General features: G+C 38.6%; 1 protein-coding gene across 1 annotated transcript; it reads left to right on the top strand.

Moving 5' to 3' along the window:
* The first annotated feature begins 3,426 nt into the window (after nucleotides 1–3,426).
* si:dkey-30j10.5 lies at nucleotides 3,427–20,160 on the top strand. The gene is made up of 2 exons (XM_036562238.1): nucleotides 3,427–3,526; nucleotides 18,608–20,160. The coding sequence occupies exon 2, from the start codon at nucleotides 18,655–18,657 to the stop codon at nucleotides 19,534–19,536; it is 882 nt and encodes a 293-aa protein (XP_036418131.1). The 5' UTR covers nucleotides 3,427–3,526; nucleotides 18,608–18,654; the 3' UTR covers nucleotides 19,537–20,160.
* Nucleotides 20,161–26,357: the final 6,197 nt, after the last annotated feature.

Genomic DNA, 26,357 nt, shown 5'->3' with positions numbered 1-26,357 from the left:
CTCTGTATTACTAAACCTTGCAGAGTCTTGCGAAATGAGGAGCTTTGCTAATTCAGCATTCTTATGGTATGTTATAGGCAGGTCAGGCCAGGCTTATACTACAGATTTTAGATGTCTCCCAAAAACATGACAGACAAATGAAGTATTTAATGCTGTTCCCTAAGAAAACATTTTCAGTGTTTTGTGTAATTAGTGTTTTTTCATAGGTATGTCAGAAAATAATACTGACATATTTATTTTATATTATTGTGATATTATTACACCATCAGCATCAAGTCATCATCAGCATGTGATATTCCAAAACAAGAAAGTTACTTGGAGATGGTAAGTTAAATATGCTGTTCTTGAATAATGTGTCTATTTTGTATACAGTTTTCTTCTATTGCAGTGTTTGTTAATCCTATACCTGGGGACCCACAACACAACAATGTTTCAAGCATTTCCTGCCACAACACACCTGATAGAGGTCATTATCTGATATACGTGTGCTGAAGCAGGGAATAGCTGAAACTGTGTGGTGCTGTGGGTCCCTAGAAACAGGATTAAGAAACATTGTTCTGTTCTATTGTAACTACAATGGTCAGGGCCTTCATTATTACAAAGCCATACAAACCTTACAAAACTTAAGAAATAACCCATTAGACTTTCAGTGATCACTTTCCTCTTTACTTCAGGTAATGGCAGTCAAAACAGGGGAAGAGGGCAGATTTATTTAGTAAGTTTTTTCAGTGTTGCGATGGAAAAGCTATTTATAATTTTCTAAATGTTATGTTGTACATACTTATTCAGACTGTGATCTTTGTGATTTCTTTTAAGGTCCTGCAATCTTTCATCAATCTCCATTAATAACACAGGCTGTTATTCATCCACCCCCTGTTAATGTTATTAAAGATGCCTCTGAATGCATTGAATCTACCCAAAGGGCAGCTCCTGGCCAAACTGGCAATATCCATGTGACTGTTTCTGGCCCTCAGTATACACATGTGACCACCCCTAACCAAGCTCACTCTACACCAATAACTGCCTCCAGCCAAACTGACTCTACACCAATGACTGCCCCTAGCCAAACTGACTCTACACCTATGGCTTCCTCTGGCCAAACTGACTCAATATCTGTGTCTACCCCTACCCAAACTGACTCTACACCCATGACTGCCTCTAGCCAAACTGAATCTACACCAATAACTACCTCCAGCCAAACTGACTCCATACCTGTGACTGCCCCTAGCCAAACTGACTCTTCTCACATGACTTCCCCTAATCTTGTATTCAAGGACGTAGAATGAGTTTACCTTTGTCTTTTAGAAAACGGAAAAGAAGGTAGGTCCATTATAGACAACAATTACAAGTAAATACATGTTTATTAAACGTTAACATTAATACAGGGAGGTATGTTTACATATTTTAGTACAGATATATAGTTTATGTAGAGGAAGTGGAAAGGAGAGTTCAGGCACCAGAGTATATGTCTGCAAACACTCTAGTACCCTATCTCAGAGTTGACAAAAATAAAAAAGCACAGCAAAGAGAGGAGCTGAGAAAGGCAGGACTGAACCCAGGGCGAACAATTTAATTTGGCCATCCAAGGCCTGGCTTTTGGGATACTGGATGTGTGGAACGTGGTAATTGAAAATATCGTTAACAAACCCTTGAGAAGTTGCATGATTAAGTGGAAGAAAAGTTTTATAATTTAATTTCAATAATTTCTTTTCACTGCTTGTATAATTTCTAATAATTTTACCTGCAATAAAAGCAGTACAAAGTAAATAAAAACTTGAAACTTGAAAAAAAAATTGAATTTAAAAGCTTCTTTCAGTTTCACTTACAAGAGCATTAAACATATAATTGGTAATTTGCTGGTGAGTTTGAACTTAATTCATCTTTATCAAATATAAAAGGTTTACATCTCTGTTTGCATGACTTTCTTCTAAATGTAGAATCTGCCCTTTTCCTGCTGCTCAGTAATAGATATGAATGAACCTCCAATGCCACATGTCTTGCTTTCTTAATTTTCTGTCTGTATTCATGCAGCCTTTGTATTTTTCTTTTGTGGCATGTATTTATAAAATGCCCAAATGCAGTATTGTATGCATGTTTAATGGCAGCAGTAAACTCTAGGTTTTCCTTATTTTCACTCCCCTCTGCCCATTCTTTCAACTGAAAGATCATGTCTTGCACACTTTGTTCATAATTTATGTCAGATGTACTTGTGTTGTGGATGTGATCATGGCTCTCGGATTCCGTTGAGGCAGCCTCAGTTACTTTCGCCTGTTCGCGAATTATCTCTGCCAACTTAAAATATTCTTTGCAACCTGAAAAAAAGAATGACAAATTCATGAATATGCATCAAATAAATTTGTATAGACTGCAATCAATATGCACAGTGTAATAAAATTAAACATAAAGCTACCCATAAAACATCTATATTGTAAGGAACACATAGAGTAAAATGACTTGGGCATATATTAAAATATATAAAAGACACATCACTATCATTAACCTATCAAACAGTCAACAATACCCCAAAAGACACATTGCTCATATTTCCAAATTATTTCCAATCATGACCAGTTTGCATGACAGTAAGGTGGATTGGAGGGATTGATTTATTAGAAATCAGCCTTTCAGTCCTCACTTCATTAATTAGTATAGCTTCTGCTGTTGCACATACCAGCCTGGGATCAACCTATTTATTACTACCAGCCTTTTCAACTGTTAATAATTCATAATCATTAATCTACCTCTGAGGCTTATCAATCTGGGCTTATAGGAGATGCCTGTTTATTACCACTATCCATGTGGTATTTATTGTTTTAGAATTATTAATTTTCATATGTATCAGCTTATTAGATCAGTATTTCTTATTCCTGCTCTTGGGGAACCCAGCACTCCCAAGAAGCAGGATTAAGAAATGCTGCATTAGATATCTAGCAACTAAACTCCTCTTATTAGCCTTAGTGGCACCAGTTGTTCTTTATCTGCCTTAGGAGACAAACGTTTTCAGAGAAGGATATAATTACTACAGCCTTAGAGTCTCCAGCTAATGGGCCATGCACTTCCATCAGCCTTAAAGACATAGCATATCTTTTGCATCCATATTAGGGAGCACTAGGCAGCTATCACCAGCATTGCAGGCACTTCAAATTCTTATCAGCCTGGGAAATCAAAACATATATGAACTGCAGCTTACGACGGAGTAATCAGACGTGCAAAATATTCAGCAGAATTCCTAAAATTGAAATTGTTTTGAAATTGACAACTGTTTAACTTACCAATCTCAATGCTCTTCCACTGCAGTACAAGAGTCCTTTCAAAATGCCTGTGTTGTATGCTAATTAGCTGTTGTTCATGGTTGGTTCAGAGCAAAATGGGGCGGAGTAGTGTTGCCCTGCCTTGCAGGAAGTACTGCCTTCCAGTCCTTGCTAAGGGGACCAAAGTTCCTTGTGCGTGAGTAACTGGCTCTTCATGCCAGAGAACGAGACTGTAGGATGAGTAAGCTGCACTGATCTGTGTTCCTGCCTAAATAGTAAGTTCAATCTTATCTTCTTGTTAATATAACGCTGTTCAGATTATGTTTATACCATTAACATCAATCTTAAAGAAGTTTTCTTCACCTCTGTAACTGAGCCTGAGTATGACGTGGTTGAAAACTGCTAATAGTAATGTTTGCTACTGTTATTCATGGCCAGCATTTCCCTGAATCTTGTTGGCTATATACATTTATGCATGTTCTTTGAGCTTTAGATCATAGAATATCAGTAATTTGCCTTATATTTGCTGAATTCGTCATGTTTTCACAAAGAGTTAACTTCCGGTTTAAGTGTTGGCAGGGTAAAACTGCCCTGCTATGGACCAACTATGGACCTCTGAATGAGGAGAAGAACATTCGGTCACCTATTAGTTTATACTGTGGTCATTTCATGAACTGTTTAACTTTTTGCTGTACAACAGTGTCGTACAAAAACACTGTTTAATGCAAATACCTTCGCTTTTTAAGTACTTTTTGGTCACCAAGTTACCACCGCAAGTCTTATTTAGCACCAATTCAGAGCTTCCTGTGCTTAGGCTGAATCTCAAATGGCTCCCTGCTCCCTACAGAGTGCACTATGTAGAAATGTAAATACTGGCTCCTGCACCCCAACACTGCAAAATATAACAGTCATTTGGGACTCAGCCATATCCATACTCGATAAGTGCTGCACTATTTGGTTGTAGAGGCTAGACTAAACTTTCATAGTAAGCACACTATTTAGGGAATACAGAGCTGTTTAGGATTCAGCCTGGGGTTGACACGACTTCTGACTGAAACACAGAATTTCAGCTAATCAGATTTTAGGACTGGAACTATCTGTTTTATTACATAGCTCTCAAACACTGTGCTACAACAGCCATATTTTAGTTTTGTTGCATTGTCACTACAAATAGACCACTGTAGTTGTGTGTCATTCTGTAGTCTGTGTTATGCCAATATTAACTTAACTTCATTTCTCATCCACCTCTTAACATCCTCAAGAGAACTGCTGAGAGACATTAAAGAGCCATTGTCATTAGGTCTAATGTGAAGGTAAAGCTGTATATAATCAGCATAAAGATGAAAGCTAATGTTGTGCATCCTAATAATTTCATTTAATGGCAGCACGTATAGTGACAAAAGGAGGGGCCCTAATATGGACCCTTGTGGGAGGGAAGAGAAATAGCTGGCAGTATTCACTGAAAAGGATCTTTGCTTAAGATAAGATATGAACCAACTCAGGGCCTCTCCCTGTAACCCCACCCACTTTTCTAGGCAACAAATAAGTATGTCATGGTCAACTGCAGAGCTTAGATCCAATAACATGAGGATGGCGCAATTTAATTCATCAACAGAAAGTAATAAGTCATTCATTACCTTAAGGAGGGCAGATTCAGTGCTGTGCATAGTCTAGAAACCAGACTAAATAATCTCAAAAGTACTATTACTACTTAAAAATTGTAAAACCTAAGAATATACAACCTTTTTAACCACTGCATGTTTAAAAATGGCTAGAATGGCACCAGTGGTAAAGAGGTAATAATGATGTTCAGGACAGAAGGTCCTAAAATATCAAAAGTCTCTTTAACCAGATGTGGCAAAGCGTGCTTAAGGAGGCTGCCTTTGCTAACTGTCGCTATTATTTCAAACTGTTAGCCGATGTTCTACCAATTTGTCCTACTCATCAAGTCCTACTGAGCTTGCACATATCATTACTATAGCGTATTAACATAATGTTTTAAAAGTTTTCTGATAAGGAGATTAAGGCTATCAAATTACCCCACTTGTAGGTTTTTGCGCTGGTAGCATTTTCTGATAAAGTAATTGAGGCCATCAAAGTATCCTACCTACAGTTTTATGTAAAGCGCTACCTACAAATATGTGGTACAGTAGGACATTCTGACAAGGTAGTGTTGTGGAAAAATAATTATTCTATTTGGGTGAGAGTCTGATTTAAAGACTACAACTTCTTTGAAGTTTCTTTGCAAAGAAAGGTTCACCAGTCAACAGAGTGCAAAGCTCTCTGCAGAGCTGAGAACAAAACGGAAGTGAGCTATTAGGGCTCTTTATACAGTTCAACTAGAGGACACGTAATAGACAGGAAGCACCTGCACATCCGTTGTAACTGAGCCATGACACGGGTAACAGCAATTTGTAGAGACCGAGGTGGCCTTTCTGAGTTGTTAGACAGTTTGTACAGACAAAAGTTCACATTTAAGTTCACTGTAAGTTCATCACATACTAAAGAAACACAAAGTGTAAAATTATTCATTCATTGATCACCTAAAAATATATACATTATCTTCACAGAAACAAACATCAATTCACTATGGATTCGATCTAGACCATCATTAATGTGAAATAAGAAAACATCGCTCATAGTTTTTTTTGTTGTTGTTGTTGTTGTTGTTTTACGGGTGTCAGTAAGGTAGTGGACCCAGGCTGATTTACCAAGAGTGAAAAAGTGTGAAGTGTACAACTAGACTAGATCTCGGTCTCTGCTGCCCTAAGAGTTCACTAATGCAAGTATGAAGTTCTATTTCAGCCTGTGGGGAAAGTTCAGGATATCTCACTATACCGAGTGTGGCAGGCTCAAAATGTTGGACTAGATCAGGCCAGTGTCCAAATGGAATTTCTCTTGAGTCAGACTCACGGCTGCAGCACATCTGTGGTGTGACCAGAACACATGCGTGATAGTGACTTTATCATTTAGTTCTCTGTACCAAGTGTTTTCATACTCAAAGTTGAGACCAACAGAAACATATGAGGTGCGATGTAAGCTGAGTGGGGGACATACATTTCTCCACTAGCTGGGTAAGCACAGTTTTAGGACCCAGTGGAATTTTAATAACACCATCACAGCTGTACTTTACAAAGAATGGGTGTATATTACTCACTCTGACCACCTCACAACCCGATTGGACCCAAACTAGAGAGTAAAAACGCATGCTTTACAACTGAATGACCCACATCCTCACACCTAAGAGGAACAGTGAATTTTTCCTTTACTGTAATACCTGCAGCCCTGACAGAATACACACAGTTACCACTAATTTTGGGAGATGGCTATATATCAGATGTCTTAATGACAGAATGAGTAGCTCCCCAGTCTACTAAAAAGGTGAGCATCTGTCCTGTAACTACTAAAGTGTGTTGTGGTAGCTTTTTAAAGCCTCATTATTACACTTCACATATGTTCCTTGTAATCTCTGTCTGTCCTCCAGAGGGATACATTTGTTCTCTAAAAATAAAACTGCTTGCTGCACTAATTCTATAGTGTTTTAATTTCCAACCTGTGTTGATGTATATATGCTGCCATCCAGATGACATCTTTTTCAGGGAAGGCCTTGCTTATTTCAGCAAGACAATGGCAAACCACATTCTGCATGTATTACAGCAGCATGTATACAACATAGCTCCGTATTAAAAGACTGCGGATGCTAAACTGACCTGCCTGCAGCCCAGACCTACCACCACTGATAACATTTGGCACATTATAAAATAAAAAATATGACAAAGGAGACCCCGAACTGATGAGCAGCTGAAATCCTATGTTAAGCAAAAATGGGAAAACATTTCTAAACTACAGGAATTGGTTCCCAAAGTTCCCAAATGCTTACAGAGTGTTGTTAAAAGAAGAGGTAATGCAACACAGTGGTAAACATGCCTCCATCCCAACTTTTGTGGAACGTGTTGTTGGCATCAAATTCAAAATGGGCATATATTTTTCAAAAAACAATAAAATTTCTGAGTTTTTACATTTGATTTGTTATCTTTGTACTATTTTCAATGAAATATATGGTTTAAATGATTTGCACGTCATTGAAGTGTGTTCTTATTTACATTTTGCACAGCGTCCCAACTTTTTTGGAAATGGGGTTGTATATTTTGTTTGCTATAGTCAGCTCCAATAAAATGTAGGGTCCAACAGTTAAGAAGTTATTGATTATTGTGTGTAAAAAATGATTTGAAATTCAAAAGATGTATTATTCTAATTCTACATGTTGAGGTAAGCTGCATTACTATGGCAGACTTTAATGCATTTGGATTTAAAATGTTAGGGCGTACAGCAGTTATTGAATTTTTAATGTTTAAAACATTCATTAGTTCAAATAATATGACACCTCTTTAAGACATTTGGTTTTACAGTTTTGGGTCCTACAGTAAAGAAGCAATTGAGTTTTTGATGTTTAAAGATAAGACAATGCTTTATTAGTCCCACAACGGGGGAAATTCACAAATTAACTAATATGCTACAAAAGGCTTTCTTAAATTTGGCTTCCTGTAGTAAGTTGCAGTAATAGTGCACTCATAATGCACTGGGTTTTGCAATTTAGGCTCCTACAATTAAAAGTATTGAATTAATACTTTTAATTTATTGAAATTCTGCTGCTGTATTAAGTTCCAATTAGAGGAAGTTCTTATTAGTTCTAATTAGTAGTTATCTAATTGCTTGGGTTTCAGCTGGCCCTACAGTATAGACGCTATTGAGATTTTGAAGTTCAGCACAAGGTCCCTTACTTTTGTATGTGAAGATCTGCTTAATGCACCATTGAATTCAGGGAAATGTGTTGAGAATTTCTTACAAAAAGTAAAAAGAAATATTGTAGTCCTGAGTTTGTGTTCTATGGAGAAGGAATATGTAAGTGGGAATCTCGTCATACGCTCTCCCTTAACGCTATTGACATCGGAAGTGCAAATGTGTGTCGAATCTCGAATATAAGTCCAACTTTACCGCTGTCACATTACTAGCGAATTTTGTACCCCTCTTTAAAAAGCTAATGCTACAGGCAATAAACCATCAACAATGTAATTCTTGCATGATCAGCTTGGTGTGAACAGCTAACGTAAGCTGGCACATTCCAGATCACAAACAACTAGCTGTGCCAGAAAATGGAAATCAAAATTTCACAGTATAATCGAGATCCAAGTTAGCTAGGAGTCAAGTGAGCAGTGAAATACGGATGTTATCTGAAGTACTCCGAAAATTGTAATGAAACTAAAGGAATGATGCTGAGTGGCAGATTGCTAACATAGCTAGCCAGCTAATGTTTGCTAGTCATGTGAAGCTGATATTCCTGCTAATAGTAGGTTAGATTAGCACTATGTAACCTGCTAGCCTACCGTGAGCTAAAAGAGAGCTTAAATGAGGTTTATCAAATAAACTTTACATATAAAAGGCTAGGTTTGCTTTTATAAGGTTATCGCTGACATGCTGTAAATATGTCACAGAGACTGCTTCATGTTAGCCAACTGGTGCCAGCAGCTAATAAAAGCTACCTACCTTAAAATATAGCTTTTCTTATCAATGGCTTAACTGGTCAACATCTAAACAAAGTCTATCAAATTCCTACTACATATAAAAATTCTTCAATTTAAAAAAAAAACAAAATCGCTGGCAGGTTGTACAAAGACGCAGAGACTGCTTGATGTGAGCAGCTGCAGCAGCAGTAAAGAGGGGCTAAACCACATTTTAGCTCTGTTTAAAGTTAAATCACTGCTTCCATCCTTTTTTTCTATTCTCACTATTTGTAGTCATAATGCAACATAACTAAAATATGGCTGTTGTAGCTCAATGTTTGAGGCTTATGGCATACTACAATAACATTGACTTAGTTTCTGCAGTTTACCTTGCTAACACTTAAACCAGAAGTTAACTCTTTGTTCGGGGGAGGAAGCCAAGAGGGAGGGAAAGTAGGTGACGATCAAAAGGTTGAGGAAGAAGGGAAAGCGGGTCTGGGGTCAGGGGAGAGTGAAGCTGTTCTCACTTCAAGAGGAGCAATGCAGATAAAACATCAAAAGACACATAGCTATAAGACAATTCAGCTGACACAACAAAAGGACCACATAGATAGAGCATAGAACGAAGCACATGTGAAAGGACCTATACTGTCCCACACTGTTTACCTTAAATATGGTCAAATATGATGAACTTTCTCTTTTATAGTAAAAAAAATCTGTGTATCTATCAGTGTTGGGGAGTAGTGAAATACATGTAATTAAACTAGAGTTTTAACTACATTTTTCAGTAGCTTGCTGGTAGTTTAACTACATTCAGAATTGCATAGAGATTCAAGTGGTAAAATTACCATTTTTTGAGAAGTTATCTACTGAAACTACAACTAAAGGGCCATAAAATGCTGACATTCCTTGCATTTTCCCATGAATAGTGGGGTATTTTATTTTTTGGGTTGCATGACCTGTCATCAAGTGGGCACTTTTTGCTGTAAACTCAGTTGTGTGGCATTTTTTTTTTCCTACAATGTAGTTTGAACTATTTCAAGTAGTTTTAGTTAACCTTACTAGATTTCTCCTCAGGGTAACTTTAATGTAGTTCAACTTCTTCTAGGGTGATGTAATTGGTAGCTTGCAAAGCTGTGCTTACAAAGTAGCTTCCCCAACACTGGTATCTATCAACCACATTTGGGTTGAAAAAATTGATATGATTGTTATACATTACACTTGTTTTCAGACCAGGAGTCATATGACGCAGACCAGCCCATCTTAAACTCTACCTGTATTTCTCTTGCTACATACACAGCATTATCTATATGCTTTGTGCATTTTCATCTTTTTTTCTTATTCTTATCTCTTATTCCGTATTTATATGCTATACTGAGATAAATAAAGTGGCTAGATAGTGATAAAATGAAAATAATGACTATACATTATGATAATGACTTTACATTAAGGGTCGCTAATCAATGATTAAATATATAATAATCAACTATTAGTTTCCCATTATTCAGTTATTAGTTAACTCTTCATTAAGCATTAGCTATTACTTAGTAATTGATTAAGCACTTATCAATTGGTAATTAAGTACACTGTTAGTTGATAAGTTAGTTTGTCGTTAGTTTGTGGCTTACTTACTCATTATCTGTGTGCTAATTGCTGCTTATTACATTGTTAATTAACTAATAAGTATTTTTCTCCATATAAAGAAGTAACGTGATAACTTACTAGCACTTATGTGTTAATCCCGCTAATTATCTGTTAATTAACTTTCCATCACCTCTATATATTCAGTTGCTTCACTTTTCTCACTTTGGTTCTTGTTCATTAAAGATGTTTATGGTCACATCTGACCGTAAGATGAGCGCACACAAATTCACTGATGGTTTTGTTATTCATCACGTTCATCTTGGCATATCTGTACTCATATCTGGTAGGAGTGCATGTAAATTTGGGCATGTAAATGCTGGATATGTGGCTAATTAACCAAAACTATTATCAACATAATCTGTAACAGCAAAAATAAAAACAACAATAGAAAATATCAATAATACTAATTTGTGTGCATGACAGTCCAGTAGAGAAGTGGATGTACTTACTTTACATGCGCATTGATATAAACAAGTGCTGCAACTATTTCATGTTCCATTTAAAGACACATTACACTGTGCTTGTGTTTCATACTACTGACTCACAAACACAGCTTCGGTCATACACTGCAATAATACAGGTTTATTTTAAGGAATTAACTACACTAAACAATCACTCTACTATGTTAACAACACTGAGTATTTAGTTTTATTTCGCATTTTATTTTTTTCCAGTTGTTTTCATTTTAATACTATTAAGTTTGGTCAGCAGGGGAGGAGTGCACTCACTGCTGGACATCAAACTCCACCCACGAGCACGGCCATTAGCTTTTATGCCAAACACTGCCGTTTTATTGGCTGGCTACTGAAACATCTGCATGAATTAGGGTGTGCTTCATGTAAATGATATGTAAATGAGGTGCTGGTTGGCTGGTTTCATGCACTGAAGCTGATTTATCATTTATGCTCAAATCTCCACTTGTTTCCACATCGTACAAAGTTGTTATGAATCAGACACAGAGCAGTTCAAACCTTATAAAAGGCAAAAAAAACTTTTTTACGTAACTTTGATGATTAATGGGCCCTTTTGACAAGATTCGTGACTACTTCCGGTTTAAGCATTAGCAGGGTAAAACTCACTTCCTGCAGACGCGATCTCAGAGTGTTTAGTAGTGAACTAACGCTATAACGCTCAGACTCTGAGCTCCAGCAGCTGTACTGTAGCGCTCAAACTCTGAGCTACAACAGCTGTACTGTAGCGCTCAGACTCTGAGCTACAACAGCTGTACTGTAGTGATCAGACTCTGAGCTACAGCAGCTGTACTGTAGCGCTCAAACTCTGAGCTACAACAGCTGTACTTTAGCGCTCAGACTCTGAGCTCCAGCAGCTGTACTGTAGCGCTCAAACTCTGAGCTACAACAGCTGTACTGTAGTGATCAGACTCTGAGCTCCAGCAGCTGTACTGTAGTGATCAGACTCTGATCTCCAGCAGCTGTACTGTAATGATCAGACTCTGAGCTCCAGCAGCTGTACTGTAGTGCTCAGACTCTGAGCTCCAGCAGTTGTACTGTAGTGATCAGACTCTGAGCTCCAGCAGCTGTACTGTAGCGATCAGACTCTGAGCTCCAGCAGCTGTACTGTAGCGATCAGACTCTGAGCTCCAGCAGCTGTACTGTAGTTTTCCTTCTCGGCTGCGACAGTGAGCGTAAGAAGTGGTCGGAAGCTCTGATTGAACTGTGAACAGAGCTGAGACGCTGTGTGTTGTTTTTACTGCAGTTCTGCTGCAGCTGCTTCACATCTGGCAGTCTCTGTGTCTTTGTACAACACGCCAGCGATGTCGGTAATCTTCTGTTTTCAAAAGAAAGAAGAGCTTTTATATGTAGCATGAACGTTATAGACTCTGTTTATATTAAGCTAGCTATACTGGCTAGAAGCTACTGCTAACCAAACTAGCCCGGCTAACATGAAGCAGCTTTTTCAGATGTTTTTTTCAGCTCGGAGTCGCGTTTTTGACTGAGCAGTGAAAGGTGGATGTTTTCTGAAGTGCTGCTTCAAAAATCGCCCTGAAACTATAAGAATAATGCTGTTTGGCAGATCGCTAACATAGCTAAGCTAGCGTTAGAGCTAACTTAGCTTTAAAGTTTGATGCTCATTCGAAGCTGGTGCTCCTCAAACTGCTACTGGCAGGCTAGCTAATTAGCGACTGTAGCCTGCTAGTCTACCGTAAGCTAATACAGTTTAAACGAGGTCTGTAAAGCAGACTTTACATGTAAAAGTTCAGGTTTGTGTTTATGTCAGAAGTCGCTGCATCCTGTAGCTAAATGTGTCACAGAACCTGCTCCACGTTAGCCGGCTGGTGGCAGCAGCTGATGAAAGCTAACTAGCTTCCTTATTTTGGGAATACAGCTACAGTTAGAAATGGCTTCTAGCGTTGCTAGCTAGCTACAGCTAAACAACGTCTACCACATTCATACTACACAGAAGAACTTTAATTTCTTTTAAAAACAGAAATATTACAGAAATCGCTGGCATGTTGTACAACTACAGAGACACTGCTTGATGTGAGCAGCTGCAGCAGCAGTAAGCAGGACTACTCCACACACAGCATTTTAGCTGTGTTTAAAGCTAAATCAGAGCTTCCATTCACTTCCTGTTGTCATGATAGTGCAAAAAAACTAACATATGTCCGTTGTAGCTCAGTATTTGAGCATTATAGTTCACTGCTAATGCTTAATCCGGACGTAATCGCGACTCTTTGTGAAAAGGATCTTTACATTTTGACCATTAATTACTTCTTAAATTCCACTTAATCAACCATTCATTGCTTCTTAAATTCCTCTTACTTAATCATTAATTACTGCTTTTGTGTTGTCACTTTACTTGGAGGGACACAAAAGCAGTAATTAATGGTTAAGTAAAAGGAATTTAAGGAGTAATTAATGATTAAGAGGAATTTAAGAAGCAATGAACGGTTGATTAAGTGGAATTTAAGAAGTAATTAGTGGTCAAAATGTAAAGATCTAATGGCCATTAATCATCAAAGTTATGTAAAAAAGTTTTTTTGCCTTTTATAAGGTTTGAACTGCTCTGTGTCTGATTTATAACAACTTTGTATGATGTGGAAACAAGTGGAGATTTGAGCATAAATGATAAATCAGCTTCAGTGCATGAAACCAGCCAACCAGCACCTCAGTTACATATTATTTACATGAAGCACACCCTAATTCATGCAGATGTTTCAGTAGCCAGCCAATAAAACGGCAGTGTTTGGCATAAAAGCTAATGGCCGTGCTCGTGGGTGGAGTTTGATGTCCAGCAGTGAGTGCACTCCTGCCCTGCTGACCAAACTTAATAGTATTAAAATGAAAACAACTGGAAAAAAATAAAATGTGAAATAAAACTAAAAACTCAGTGTTGTTAACATAGTAGAGTGATTGTTTAGTGTAGTTAATTCCCTAAAATAAACCTGTATTATTGCAGTGTATGACCAAAGCTGTGTTTGTGAGTCAGTAGTATGAAACACAAGCACAGTGTAATGTGTCTTTAAATGGAACATGAAATAGTTGCAGCACTTGTTTATATCAATGCGCATGTAAAGTAAGTACATCCACTTCTCTACTGGACTGTCATGCACACAAATTAGTATTATTGATATTTTCTATTGTTGTTTTTATTTTTGCTGTTACAGGTTATGTTGATAATAGTTTTGGTTAATTAGCCACATATCCAGCATTTACATGCCCAAATTTACATGCACTCCTACCAGATATGAGTACAGATATGCCAAGATGAACGTAATGAATAACAAAACCATCAGTGAATTTGTGTGCACTCATCTTACGGTCAGATGTGACCATAAGCATCTTTAATGAACAAGAACCAAAGTGAGAAAAGTGAAGCAACTGAATATATAGAGGTGATGGAAAGTTAATTAACAGATAATTAGCGGGATTAACACATAAGTGCTAGTAAGTTATCACGTTACTTCTTTATATGAAGAAAAATACTTATTAGTTAATTAACAATGTAATAAGCAGCAATTAGCACACAGATAATGAGTAAGTAAGCCACAAACTAACGACAAACTAACTTATCAACTAACAGTGTACTTAATTACTAATTGATAAGTGCTTAATCAATTACTAAGTAATAGCTAATGCTTAATGAAGAGTTAACTAATAACTGAATAATGGGAAACTAATAGTTGATTATTATATATTTAATCATTGATTAGCGACCCTTAATGTAAAGTGTTACCAATGAAGCTTATGTTTGCTAAGTAAGTTAAATTAACATCCTGTCAACATTTCTCACTGCCCACCTGCTCAGAAATCTGCCCATCCTAGCTTTTTCATATCTTGGTTCTCTGCAGTTCTTGCCGCTACTGTCCATCTTCACATAATTCACATGTGAATACTGTGAAAACGGTAGCCAAGTCATTAAACTCAATGGAGCTCTGTCTGCTGTGTCACACTTCATTTGATGATCTCTCAAGGCTGATGTTAGCTTCCCACTGGAATTTCCGATCCCCTTTAAATAGTGCCGCATTTACATGCTAGTGACCGAACAGGTGGCTGAATGTAAGTTCTACATCATTTAAGGTGGAACGAGAAATGACAATAAGAAGCTTCAGCTTCATCTAATCTCCATCCACTGCACGAGTTACAATCAGCAAGGTCAACAGGGCTATACAACTTAAGGTGGGGCGCTGATTTAGTGCCTAAATTACTACATATACATATATGGATATAACGAGTATAATTTGTCTGAGTGTTACGCCATTTTTTAAATCTCATGCCGCTGTCAGGCATATCATAGCAACGCTGACTGTGCTTCTCATTGGTCACAAGTCACATTCTCTGTTAACATGATGGACAGGCTGAGGGAGAGCAGCAGGGTTTTCTTCCTTTCTTAATAGTCTAACCCAGAGGTCGGCAACCTAAAAGTTAAGAAGAGCCATTTTGTCCTTCCAACAAAAATCAAACCACCTTGGGAGCCACAACATTATGTCCATTTTACCATCTTGTCTGTAAATATGTCTCAGTATGTGCTAATGTACCAGTATAGGGTAAAATTGTAAAAGGAACAAAAACAAAGCCGTACTTTGCTCTGCTTTAAGCTTTAGCTCAGCTAAAGCCGCTTTTCTCGCATCTCCTACAGGAAACTTTTCCTCAAAAGTGGAATAGTTTCTTGTAAAATGTCTCTCAACGTTTGGTTTCAGCTTCTCATTTCCCAGCTTCTTGTTCAAATTTGAGGCACCAGAATGTAACTGCTGCACGATATAAGGTGAAACGGAAGATTCTGAACAAGCAGCTGGCAAATGAGAGGCTGTCTTCAGCCTCGTGACTTTTTAGTGTTTGATAGTTTCTCATTTGCTGATTAAACGTATCAGGAAACCAGCTACGTGCTTATAAATGTAATGGAGTTGAAATTAGTTGATAAAACAGTTGATAAAATATTGAGTTTCACCAAAATGACTCCATTTTTGCAAAAAGGTTCAGAACAATTGTAAAAAGTTATTTATATTTTTCTAAAAAAAAGTTTATAAATATTGTCGATGTTCATCTTTAATCTGTCTCTTTGCCATTTCATTAGCTACTAGCTAGGTAAGATTGTCATCTGTGTTGCTATGGTGACCAGCAGTCTGTGCACCGACCTTCAGGTTGAAGGTTGGTGAATTATCAGGTATAAGCTAAAAATTAAAATTCTGCTGTGGAGCCAACAAGGCACTAAAAGAGCCGCATGTTGTCAACCCCTCATCTAACCTGTAATATTTCTCTCCCATAGATTTGCATGGAACTGATTCTCAAAAATACAGAACAAAGCACATGCTCTATCAGTTCAATACAGAAAACATCTTTTAGTTTGCAGTTAAGGGACGATTCCATATTTTATGGGACGGTTGGCAACCCTAAAATAAAACTAAAGCAAAACATGACAGTACATGAGAAAAACATTTTGAGTGCTGAGCCTGTCCACATGCAGACATCTGAACTGTCCACTGTGTAAGAAGCAAGGTTAACATTAAACTACATGCACATCATGATGTTGATTACATAAGGTTTACTAGTTCATCTGTTCCCACTAAAGTAATTTAGAATCTCTGATTCTGTTGAGTGTTTACCATTTAACTGAGTCTATTTTTTGGTTTGGCCGATTAAAAAAACACAGATTACTTGATTAAGAGTCAAAATAACAGGTAGATTGCATAATTAATAATTTAATGTTTAGTGAAAGCCCTGCTGCCTATCAGCACCTTAAACATTAGCTTACATGAATAGGTCTAAACACACTTACAGCCATCAAACTCAAAAAAACCTGCATAGTACATTTCTTATTAACACCAGTAGAGAGAGAGAGAGTCAGACTGCATTCTGAAGTGAAGTGACTAAAGTCTCTGATGTTGAATGCTGGGATAGAGGGGGCAAAATGTATCACTGTAATGGAAGCACTACATATTTGATGCAGGTTTGTGTGCCAGCTGTTGGGTCTTGTGTGAGACTGTTCTGTTTAGGCCATTATGTGGTATAAAAAAATGAAAGAAAGTGAAAAACAAATCTGAGCCTGACAGAATTACTATTAATTAACAATTAACTCAAGAGTAAAAATATTAAGATTTAATTTACTCCAAAAAGTACCATTATAGAGAAATTTGTACAAAAGTACAATAATGAGAGTCCATGTAATTTGTTCCTTTCCACCTCTATCAGTGATTAATTTTAGCACATTGTGCTAGTGTTAAAAAAATGTTAACTCAATAAAAGGAAATTGTTGAAGAGGATTTTTGCAAATGTTCTACAAAACGTGTCCAACCTCACAAGAGTGGCTATAAAAGAGCTATGCTTTTGACGGGTCAATTACTGTAAAAAAACTGGATTGAGGCAAGTGATGTAAGCTAACAATGGATTTTTTTGAACTACTAACATAAATAATATGATACATTGAGCTTACAAGTGGGCGGCATGTGGCGCAGTGGGTAGCGCTGTCGCCTCACAGCAAAAATGGCCTGGGTTCGATTCCCGGCCGGGCGACCAGGGTCATTTCTGTGTGGAGTTTGCGTGTTCTCCCTGTGTTTGCGTGGGTTTCCTCCCACAGTCCAAAAACATGCAGTCAGGCCAATTGGACATGCTAAATTGCCCCTAGGTGTAAGTGAATGTGTGTGTTTGTCTGTCTGCCCTGCGATGGACTGGTGACCTGTCCAGGGTGTATCCTACCTTCTGCCCAATGACAGCTGGGATAGGCTCCAGCACCCCACCGTGACCCAGAAGGATAAGCGGTTTAGATGATGGATGGATGGATGGAGCTTATGAGTTTAATTACAGACTTATGATGAAACTGCAGATCTAGGGAACAACCAGTTGTTTATTTCTTGAAATATGATTGGAGATTCTTTTTTAAACATCTTAGTAGGGCTGGGAGTCGAACTCAAATGAGTGGATTCTCTGAGTTTGGAAATTCCTAAGATTTGAACTCGACTAAATTCTTTGAGGTTCAAGTTTGCCTGCACATTGTGATTGTGGGATATTCTGCTGTCAGTCTCTAAATAGCTTACATAAATGTTTTGTTTTGGTGGTCCTGCTGCTTTTGCAGCCATGCACACAAGGGACAGATTTTGATACTTCCCTTGAGCAGTACAAGAACTGTGTACAAATATGCAAAATGCAAAATAAATTCTGGTAAAATCTGAGAACTCAACCCTTCAAAAACAGAAACATGCCACTTTACTGGCCATGATTAACACACTAATGGTAATGGTTTCTGGTAATGGTTCGGCTTCTGTTCACACTTGAGCCCTCCTGGCTCATTGGATTTTGAGATCTGTACTCAGTCAGAGGTCTTCACATTCAGACCTTGAATCCAGTTTCTGGTCCTGGATTTTGCAGTTATTGGTAGGTAGGACACCAAGTGGCCAATCAGTTACATCAGCAGTTCAGTTAACTACCAGTGATTACAAAATCCAGGACCAAAACTGGTTCTCCGTTCTAGGTTTTGTGCAGGTAAATTACCACCAGCATTTCAACTCCAGCTTGTATTACCATGTAACCCCTGTTTAATTACTGTTAAATCGCTGCATGAAAGTACATGTGTGAAAATAGCTGGTCTTTTGGAACCAAATAAATGATTATGTGGAATCAACTCTTGGATTCAACTCCATCGATTCCTATTACTATGAATTTGAAACAGAGTCGACTCCAGAATTTCTGTGATCTAACACAGTCCTACATTTAGCCTCTTTAATACTAACAATTTATTTGTATTTTACTTTTTTAGGTATTTCAGTTGTTTGCAAAGCATCAAAGGGCTGACTTCAAACTGCAATGGCTGAAGATCCCCCCATCACAAAACTTCACGTCTCCACCAACAGTAATGAGGAAGCCATTCTAAGAGCTCAAGGGTTCAACTTCATTAATGTTAACCTCAATTCTGGTAACAAAGGAAGACAAGTGTTTCTTTGGTACAAGAAGGAGTGTGGTGTGAAGCCTATCACCAGGATCCAGTGCTCGTTTAATGATCATTTAAAAGCTGGTTTGCTCAGTGCTGGGTTTGAACAAATATCAAGGGATCTGAATGCAGGAGCTGGTGGAGATTTCATCTATCTTTGGTATCTCAAAGATGAAGATGTTCCCATTGTGGACCTGAAGGTGACCATGAACGTGACACAGGAACCAAAGCTCCTAAAGAACGGCTACGAAAGGCTGGGATGTGACCTCAACCGCATGGCAAATGGAAACTTTGTCTATCTGTGGCTAAAGCGCAAGGAGCCGACCTACATCTGTGAAATCACCGCAACCTTTGGCTTTGATGATGACCAGTCACTTTTTGAGGAAGGCTACACTCGTGTGGATGAAGACATCAACCGGAGAGCCAAGGGGGAGTTTGTCTTCCTCTGGTATCGCCGCTCGAAAGACAAGAGCAAAGCCCTGAGTGCTGTGGCTGTCTCCACCAGCTCTCAAGAAGAGTTCAATCTGCAGAAGAAAGGTTTTAAACAGGTGGCAAAAGACCTGAATAAGGGAGCAGGTGGGCCTTTTATCTACATCTGGAGCCTGCATGATGGATGTCAGAAGATACAAGGCTTCAATCTACTGATTGACCCCCAAGCAAAGTTAGAGTATGAGAAGGCTGGTGTTGAAGTCATTGAAAAAAATCTCAATGAAGGCACCAAGGGCAACCGGCTCTATGTTGCATACTATGCTGCATGATAGCATTACAGATGCATTACAGATTTGGTAACACTTTATTTAGATGGTTTACTGTTTATGCTTTGTAGATGCTCAGTCTTCATATCTATGAAAGTTGTGTGAAATTCTATTAAATCTGTCCCTAATCTCAAGACACCTACTCCTGAACCTAACCCTAACCTTAATGTTGTTGATAATTAACTGAATTCCACTACAAAGTTTGTTAATAATATAAGTATCTGTAGATCATCTAAAGGAGACCATCCAAATGAATTGTGACCGAAGGTTCCAGCTAAAGCCAGCCACCACATCTTTTCAAATTGCCGCTAACATGATGTCATTGAACAGCGGAACGCGCTTGGAGGAGAATGCTATTTCCCAGCTCTGTCACATGTGGGTGTGTGTTCCTGGGTTCATTATCAATAAATGTGCTGTATCATATTTTGCTGATTTTAGCTGATGATGAATCGTAGACTGAATTATGCACATATTGCCAACATTACACAGCATGAGCCACACAGCATACTAGTCAGCTAAGCATATTCTTATACAACCCCATTCCCAAGAAAGTTGGGATGCTGTACAAAGTGTAAATGAAAACAAAATGCAATGATTTAAACCCTATATTTATTTGAGAATAGTACAAAGACAGCATATCAAATGTTAAAACTGAGAAATCTTATTGTTTTTTGAAAAAATGTTTGCCCATTTTGAATTTGATGGTAGCAACATGTTCCAAAAATGTTAGGACGGGGACATGTTTACCACTGTGTTGCATCAGCTCTTCTTTTAAAAACACTCTGTAAGCGTTTGGGAACTGAAGAGACACTGCTGTAGTTTTAAAGTGAAATGTTTTCCCATTCTTACTTGATATAGGATTTCAGCTGCTCAACAGTGCAAGGTTTCTTTTGTCATATTTCTCATTTCATAAAGTGCCATATGTTTTCAGTGGGTGACAGATCTGGACTGTAGGCAGGCCAATTTAGCCCCCTTACTCTTTTACTATAGAGCCATGCTGTTTTAATATGTGCAGAATGTGGTTTTACATTGTCTTGCTGAAATAAGAAAGGCCTTCCCTGAAAAAGACGTCATCTGAATGGCAACAGATGTTGCCAAAACCTGTAAATATCGGTCAGTATTAATACTGCTTTCACAGATGTGCCAGTCACCCATGCCATGTCAAATTTTGATTTGGCGGACCACAGAACACTTTTCTGCTTCGCCTCAGTCCATCTTAACTGAGCTCAGGCCCAAAGAATTGGTGGCATTTCTAGGTTCTGTTTATATATGATTTCTTCTTTGCATTGTACAGTTTTAACTTGCATTTGTGGATGCAGTGATGAACTGTTTTCACAGACAGTGTTTTTCAGAAGTGTTCCTGAGCCCATGCAATGATTTCTACTACAGGATCATGTTTTTAATGCAGTGCTGCCTGAGGGTCCAAAGATCTTGGCTAGCCAATACTGGTTTTCAGCCTTGTCCTTTGCATACAGGGATTTCTCCACATCATCTAAATTTTTTAATGATATTATGTACTGTAGATAATGAAACCTCCAAGTTCTTTGCTATTTTATGTTGAGAAATGTTATTCTTGAATTGTTGCACTGTTTGCCCACTCAGTCTTTCACAGAGTGGTGAACTCCTCCTCATCTTTACTTCTGAAAGACGCAGCTGCTCTGGGATGCTCTTCTTCTACCCAGTGATGTTACTGACCTGTTGCTAATTTACCTTCAGGTGTTTTTTTTAGCATTACACAACTTTACCAGACTTTTGTTGCCCCGTCCCAACTTTTTTGGAACGTGTTGCTGGCATCAAATTTAAAATGGGCATTTTCATATAAGGAGGTGAGGAGAGGAGAGAAGAAGCAGGGGTTTGCTGTCCAGTACTAGAGGCTGTATTATTTCTGTTATCAGAATAAAATCATTGTGAAAACACAATGCATTCCTTTGTCCATCAATGGTAGTGGTACCAACTTCCACTGGCTACACATAATCATATATAAAATTTTGCAACATCATGGTATTAGGCTTCATAGCACAAAGTGACAATGCATTAAAAGGCATGTTTCATCATCATCATCCTTTGTTTAAGCTCAGGTTTACATTGGGGGAGCTCATTTTCAATGTAGCCAAGAGCCACAGGAAGAGCAAAAAAAACACATAACAAATTAAGATTGTTAAAATAAAGATTACAAAGTAAAGATAAAATAATAAAAGAAAACATTTAAAAATATTAAATAAATACACAACAATAAAAAATATATATAATAATAAAAAGAAGATGAAACAGTAAAACAACAATTAAAAGCACAAATAAATAAAAAAAATAGTATGAAAATGGAAAAATAAAGATTAAAAAATAGGGGTACTTATACTCATTTACTCTTTCAGTAATGGATCCATGTAGAGTAAAAACATTTAAAATTTTATTTTCAATATGAGCAGGTCTGGAAAACAGCATAAACTTAGTTTTGTCTGCATTTAGGGCTAATTTGTGGCTTTGGAGTACGACTTCAAGGGAGTCAAAGGAGCACTGCAGTTTTTACCCTTGCTGAGTTTGTAGTACAGTATAAAATTGTGGCATCAGCATACAGATGTGCTTTACATTATTTCACTGTGGATGCAATATCATCAATGTAAACTGAAAACAACACTGGGTCTAAAACTGAACCCGGAGGGACCCATTTAGTGACAAGAAGAAGACAGAATCACAGCTTCCCAGGGCAACACACTGTTGTCTACCAGAAAGGTAGTTCTGAAACCATTCAATAGCATTGTGGTCAAAGCCTAACTGTGTAATCTTTCTAGCAGCAGTGGATGATCAACAGTATCAAAAGCTTTGGATAAGTCAGCAAAGAGCAGCACGTTACATCTTTCTGTTACGAGCAGTAATAGGATCATCTAAAACCAGTGTAGTAGCTGTAATGGTGTTATGGTTTTTCCTGAAACCAAACTGCTGTGTCCTCAAAACAGAGTTTACTTGGAGAAATGACTGCAGTTGATCATTAATTTGTAGTTCTAATATTTTTGTGAGGCATCACAGCTTTGAGATTGGCCTATAACTGTTTAAATCAGATACATCTCAAGCTTTATGCAATGGGGGTACACTGGCTATTTTCCAGACACTGGGGACTATGCCTGATGAAATCGAGAGACATTAAAAATATGAGCAACATGCTCCGAAATAATTGAGGTGACAAATTTTAAGAAAAAGGGGTCCAGTTTATCCTCACCCATTGATCTTCTAGGGTTGATGGTTAAAAGTGCTTTTGTGACCACACTGAAGGAGAAGGGGTGCAAGGTACAACAGGTGTTATGGCTTACGGCATCTTTGCACTCAGTAAAATTTAGAGGTGGTTTTACCAACATTCTGTCAAATAAGTGACCAGCAGCAGTAAAGTGTTTGTTAAAAGTTACACACATCTCTTCTTGGTCAGTTATGAGATGATCATCCCGTGCAATCTGAGGTGGGACACAAGATAAGGCCTTATTTTTTACCAAGTTAACAGCCTTCCAAAACTTGACCGGGAGCTAGAAATCAGATTCAATAGTAGTCTGATTTTCCTAATCAGAGATGTGCATTTGATAAGCATTCTAAATGTAAACTAGTGAGATTCCTCCCCTGTCTGTCTAGGAAGTTTCCAGGCTTTATTAGGAGCAACGACATACCGTTAGAGAACCAGGGACTTGATCTACCCTTAATTCTGTAGTTTTTAAAAGGTTCATGTTTGTTTACTACAGAGAGAAAGATTGTACTAAAGTGCTTAAGTATCAACATTCTGAAGTGCAAGGTCATGTAAAATCATGCCTGCTCATTAAAATTTTTAAAATTTCTCCTGATCACCATTCTGGAACCAGACTTTTTAGAACACTCCCGAATTGAATTCAGAACCATCAGCCAACTGTGTTTGCACACTGTGGAATTAGACCTTCACATTTAACCCATCCGTGCAGTGAAATACCCACATACATGCACACTAGTGAACACACACAATGGAGGGCAGTGAGCACACTTGCCTAGAGTGGTGGGCAGCCCTGTCCACGGTGCCCAGGGAGCAATTGGGGGTTAGGTGCCTTGCTCAAGGGCACTTCAGTCACGGACTGTCAGCCGAGGGGATCAAACCGGCAACCTTCCGGTCACACGGCTGGTTCCCTAACCTCCAGCCTACAACTGCCCCCATATGATGCACATGACTGGGCAATGATCACTAAAACCTAGATCAAAGACTCCTGATGCTGTAATTCTGTCACTCCTATTAGTTAAAATTAGATCAATCAAAGTTGACTTGGAGTGATCCTTTAAGTTTGGCCTGGTTGAATCAGTGATCAGTTGTGAGAGATTAAGATCATTCACACAATTCAGGTGGTCAGATCCGCTGCTTTGCCAGTTCAAGTTAAATCACCCATGATGGTAGCTTCTCAGTTACAGTATTTAGCTAACTGCTCTGCAGTACCATCAATGGCATAAGAAGGAGCAGAAGGAGGATCTATATACCCCTATTACAATGACTGAGGTGTTTTGTCCTACCATTATTTTCAGAGCTAAAAGTTCAAAGCAGTTTTTCACAGTGATGACATCAAGAACTGTAGTAGTAAAACATGGCTTGACATACGCTGCTATACCACCACCTCTTGAATCTCTGTCACATTTATACTAACTATACTTATTTAAGGCCACTTCAGAGTCACTTGTGTGCTTTCGTAGCCAAGATTCTGTAAGCGCTGATAGTTGGGTCAGTCTGTAGTATCAGAACCTTAAGTTGGTCTAGTCGTCTTGCCACAGGAGGCTTCTAATATTTAATGTTGAAGGCTGGTGAAGGCTTTATATAGATGAGATTATCTATGCTAACTGTAGGAGCACTTCTGAAATTTCTACTACTATATGTAGTATGGGCTCTGTGTATATATGCCATAGAGTTCTTCCTTTGGGTGCTAATCACAGGAAAGCTAAAATAATCATTACTGGAGTCCAGTAATGAGTTTGTATTAAAGACAGAGTAAAATATATTGTCCCCTAAAACTTTTGAACCCAAGCTGCTTGGTTGAATTTCACCTTTCCAGTAAAAGGATGGACGATCTTTAGAAGAGGTTAAAATTGTCTGTAAAAGTCATTCTGGTGGAGAGACAGGTTTTTTGCAACCAACTGTGGAGGTTTAAAATGTGGCTAAACCATCCTGTGCCCTTTCCTAAGGGTGGGATTGGGCCAGAGATAAAAACATTTTTGCCACAGCTTTTTAAAAACACAAACAACCGTGTAAAGTCACGTTCTGTGCTCTGATATCTTATGTCATTACAGCCAACATGAATAACTGCTTTCTGAATTAAATGATACTTATCAAGGAGGCTGGGGAGCTGCTGTGTGATGTCAGAGACCTTGGCACCTGAGAGGGAGTGGGTGTCTGCTGAACGCTGTTTGATATTTCTCATGGTGGAGTCACCTACAACCAAGGTGGATGGGGGCGAGTTGCTCTGTTAAAGTGGTCCCTGTGGAGTGGAGGGGTGAGCGCAGCCCAGAGCAGGGGCCTCCCTAGAGGGTGAAAGGCGAGGCTGCTGATCCACAATATCCAGTGAGGAGACACGGCGAGGGAGTTGTGTCTCAGTGTTCAGTAAAGGGAGGCCGCATTCCTCCCTGTAGGGCGGAGGGGGGCAGCGCACCTTGCTCCGGCAGTAGCCAACCAAAGTGGCAGGGCCAGACAGTGCTTACTAAAATTCGACGAGGAGGCCTGCTGCTCAGCATGCGGCCATGGAGGAGTGTCCATGTGAATGGGAGAAGAAGGAGAATCATCTTCCAGTTTTTCCAGGATCGTAAATCTGTTGCTCAGTTGCAGATTTCAAGGTAACGGATGGTGGGCTGAATACCTACCACTGCGCAGACCACTACAGACCACGGTTCCATTTGACATGGGGTGGAGCAGCTCGTTCCCTTCAGTCTTGCCCCCAGCAGAAGTCAAGGATCTTCAACCTGGGCTGGAGCAGCCAAGAGCAAAAAAAAGCAAAGATAAAACAGTCATGTTATTAATCAGCTCTATGAATTAATCCATGTTACTATAAGTACATACAAACTTAACTTGGTAGTTAAGTTAAATTCATGTTTGCCAACATAATATATTCTTTCTCTGATTTTAAATCCTAAACAAATGTTTACAGACAAAACAGAACCAAAGCTTTGTCATTTAAAACAAAATGAACTGAAACAACCTCAGTACCATTTACGGTTTAAAAGTGTAATACCAATAAAATATCAATAAAACATCCAACATTTTAGATATACAACTGCTTTAATTAATAATCTAATGAGCATGTAAACCTTTCTTTTACACATCCTTAAGTTCTAGGTATTAACCAGGCAAGTGTGAGGTGCAAACTCCAAAGTGCTAGTCAGGATTTCTGATTCCAGACCCACAATATTGTTTGTGCCTATGTGTTTGTGCCAACAATATTTTTAACAGATGGTTGCTGATCCAAAATATCAGGGAGATTTTTCAAAACATCCAGCAGTAGCACCACACAGGTAGTAAGTTAAATTTTTTGCCCTGATCCCCGTATTGATGGAACTTCTAATGAGCAGGGTTACTGGTGGCATGGACTTTGGCTTAGGAGAAAGGCCTGGGCTGCTTGTCGTAGAACCTCTAGACATGGGCTGTGAGGGAGCTGGCCGCTCTGTGCCTCTATCCCTGAACGGGCAACGCCGGGGAGCCAGATTCCCTGAGCACAGCCCATCAAGCACTTTCTTGGCTGATGGTTTGCAAGTCTTGCTGCTCGTTTTGTTGGGACCAACGAGGGATGTGGTACAGCAGCTGGAGACCGGCAAGGAGATGGGTAATGGCGTTTGGCTGCAGAGAG

This window comes from Colossoma macropomum, unplaced genomic scaffold (genome assembly GCF_904425465.1).
Source record: "Colossoma macropomum unplaced genomic scaffold, Colossoma_macropomum, whole genome shotgun sequence".
In the NCBI taxonomy this organism is placed as follows: Eukaryota; Metazoa; Chordata; class Actinopteri; order Characiformes; family Serrasalmidae; genus Colossoma; species Colossoma macropomum.
The sequence above is the reverse complement of the archived record's forward strand: the minus strand, read 5'-3'. Positions and strand labels throughout refer to the sequence as shown.

What these genes read in the sequence shown, in the direction of transcription:
- si:dkey-30j10.5 (XM_036562238.1), top strand. Translation starts at nt 18,655, where the DNA reads ATGGCTGAAGATCCCCCCATCACAAAACTTCACGTCTCCACCAACAGT.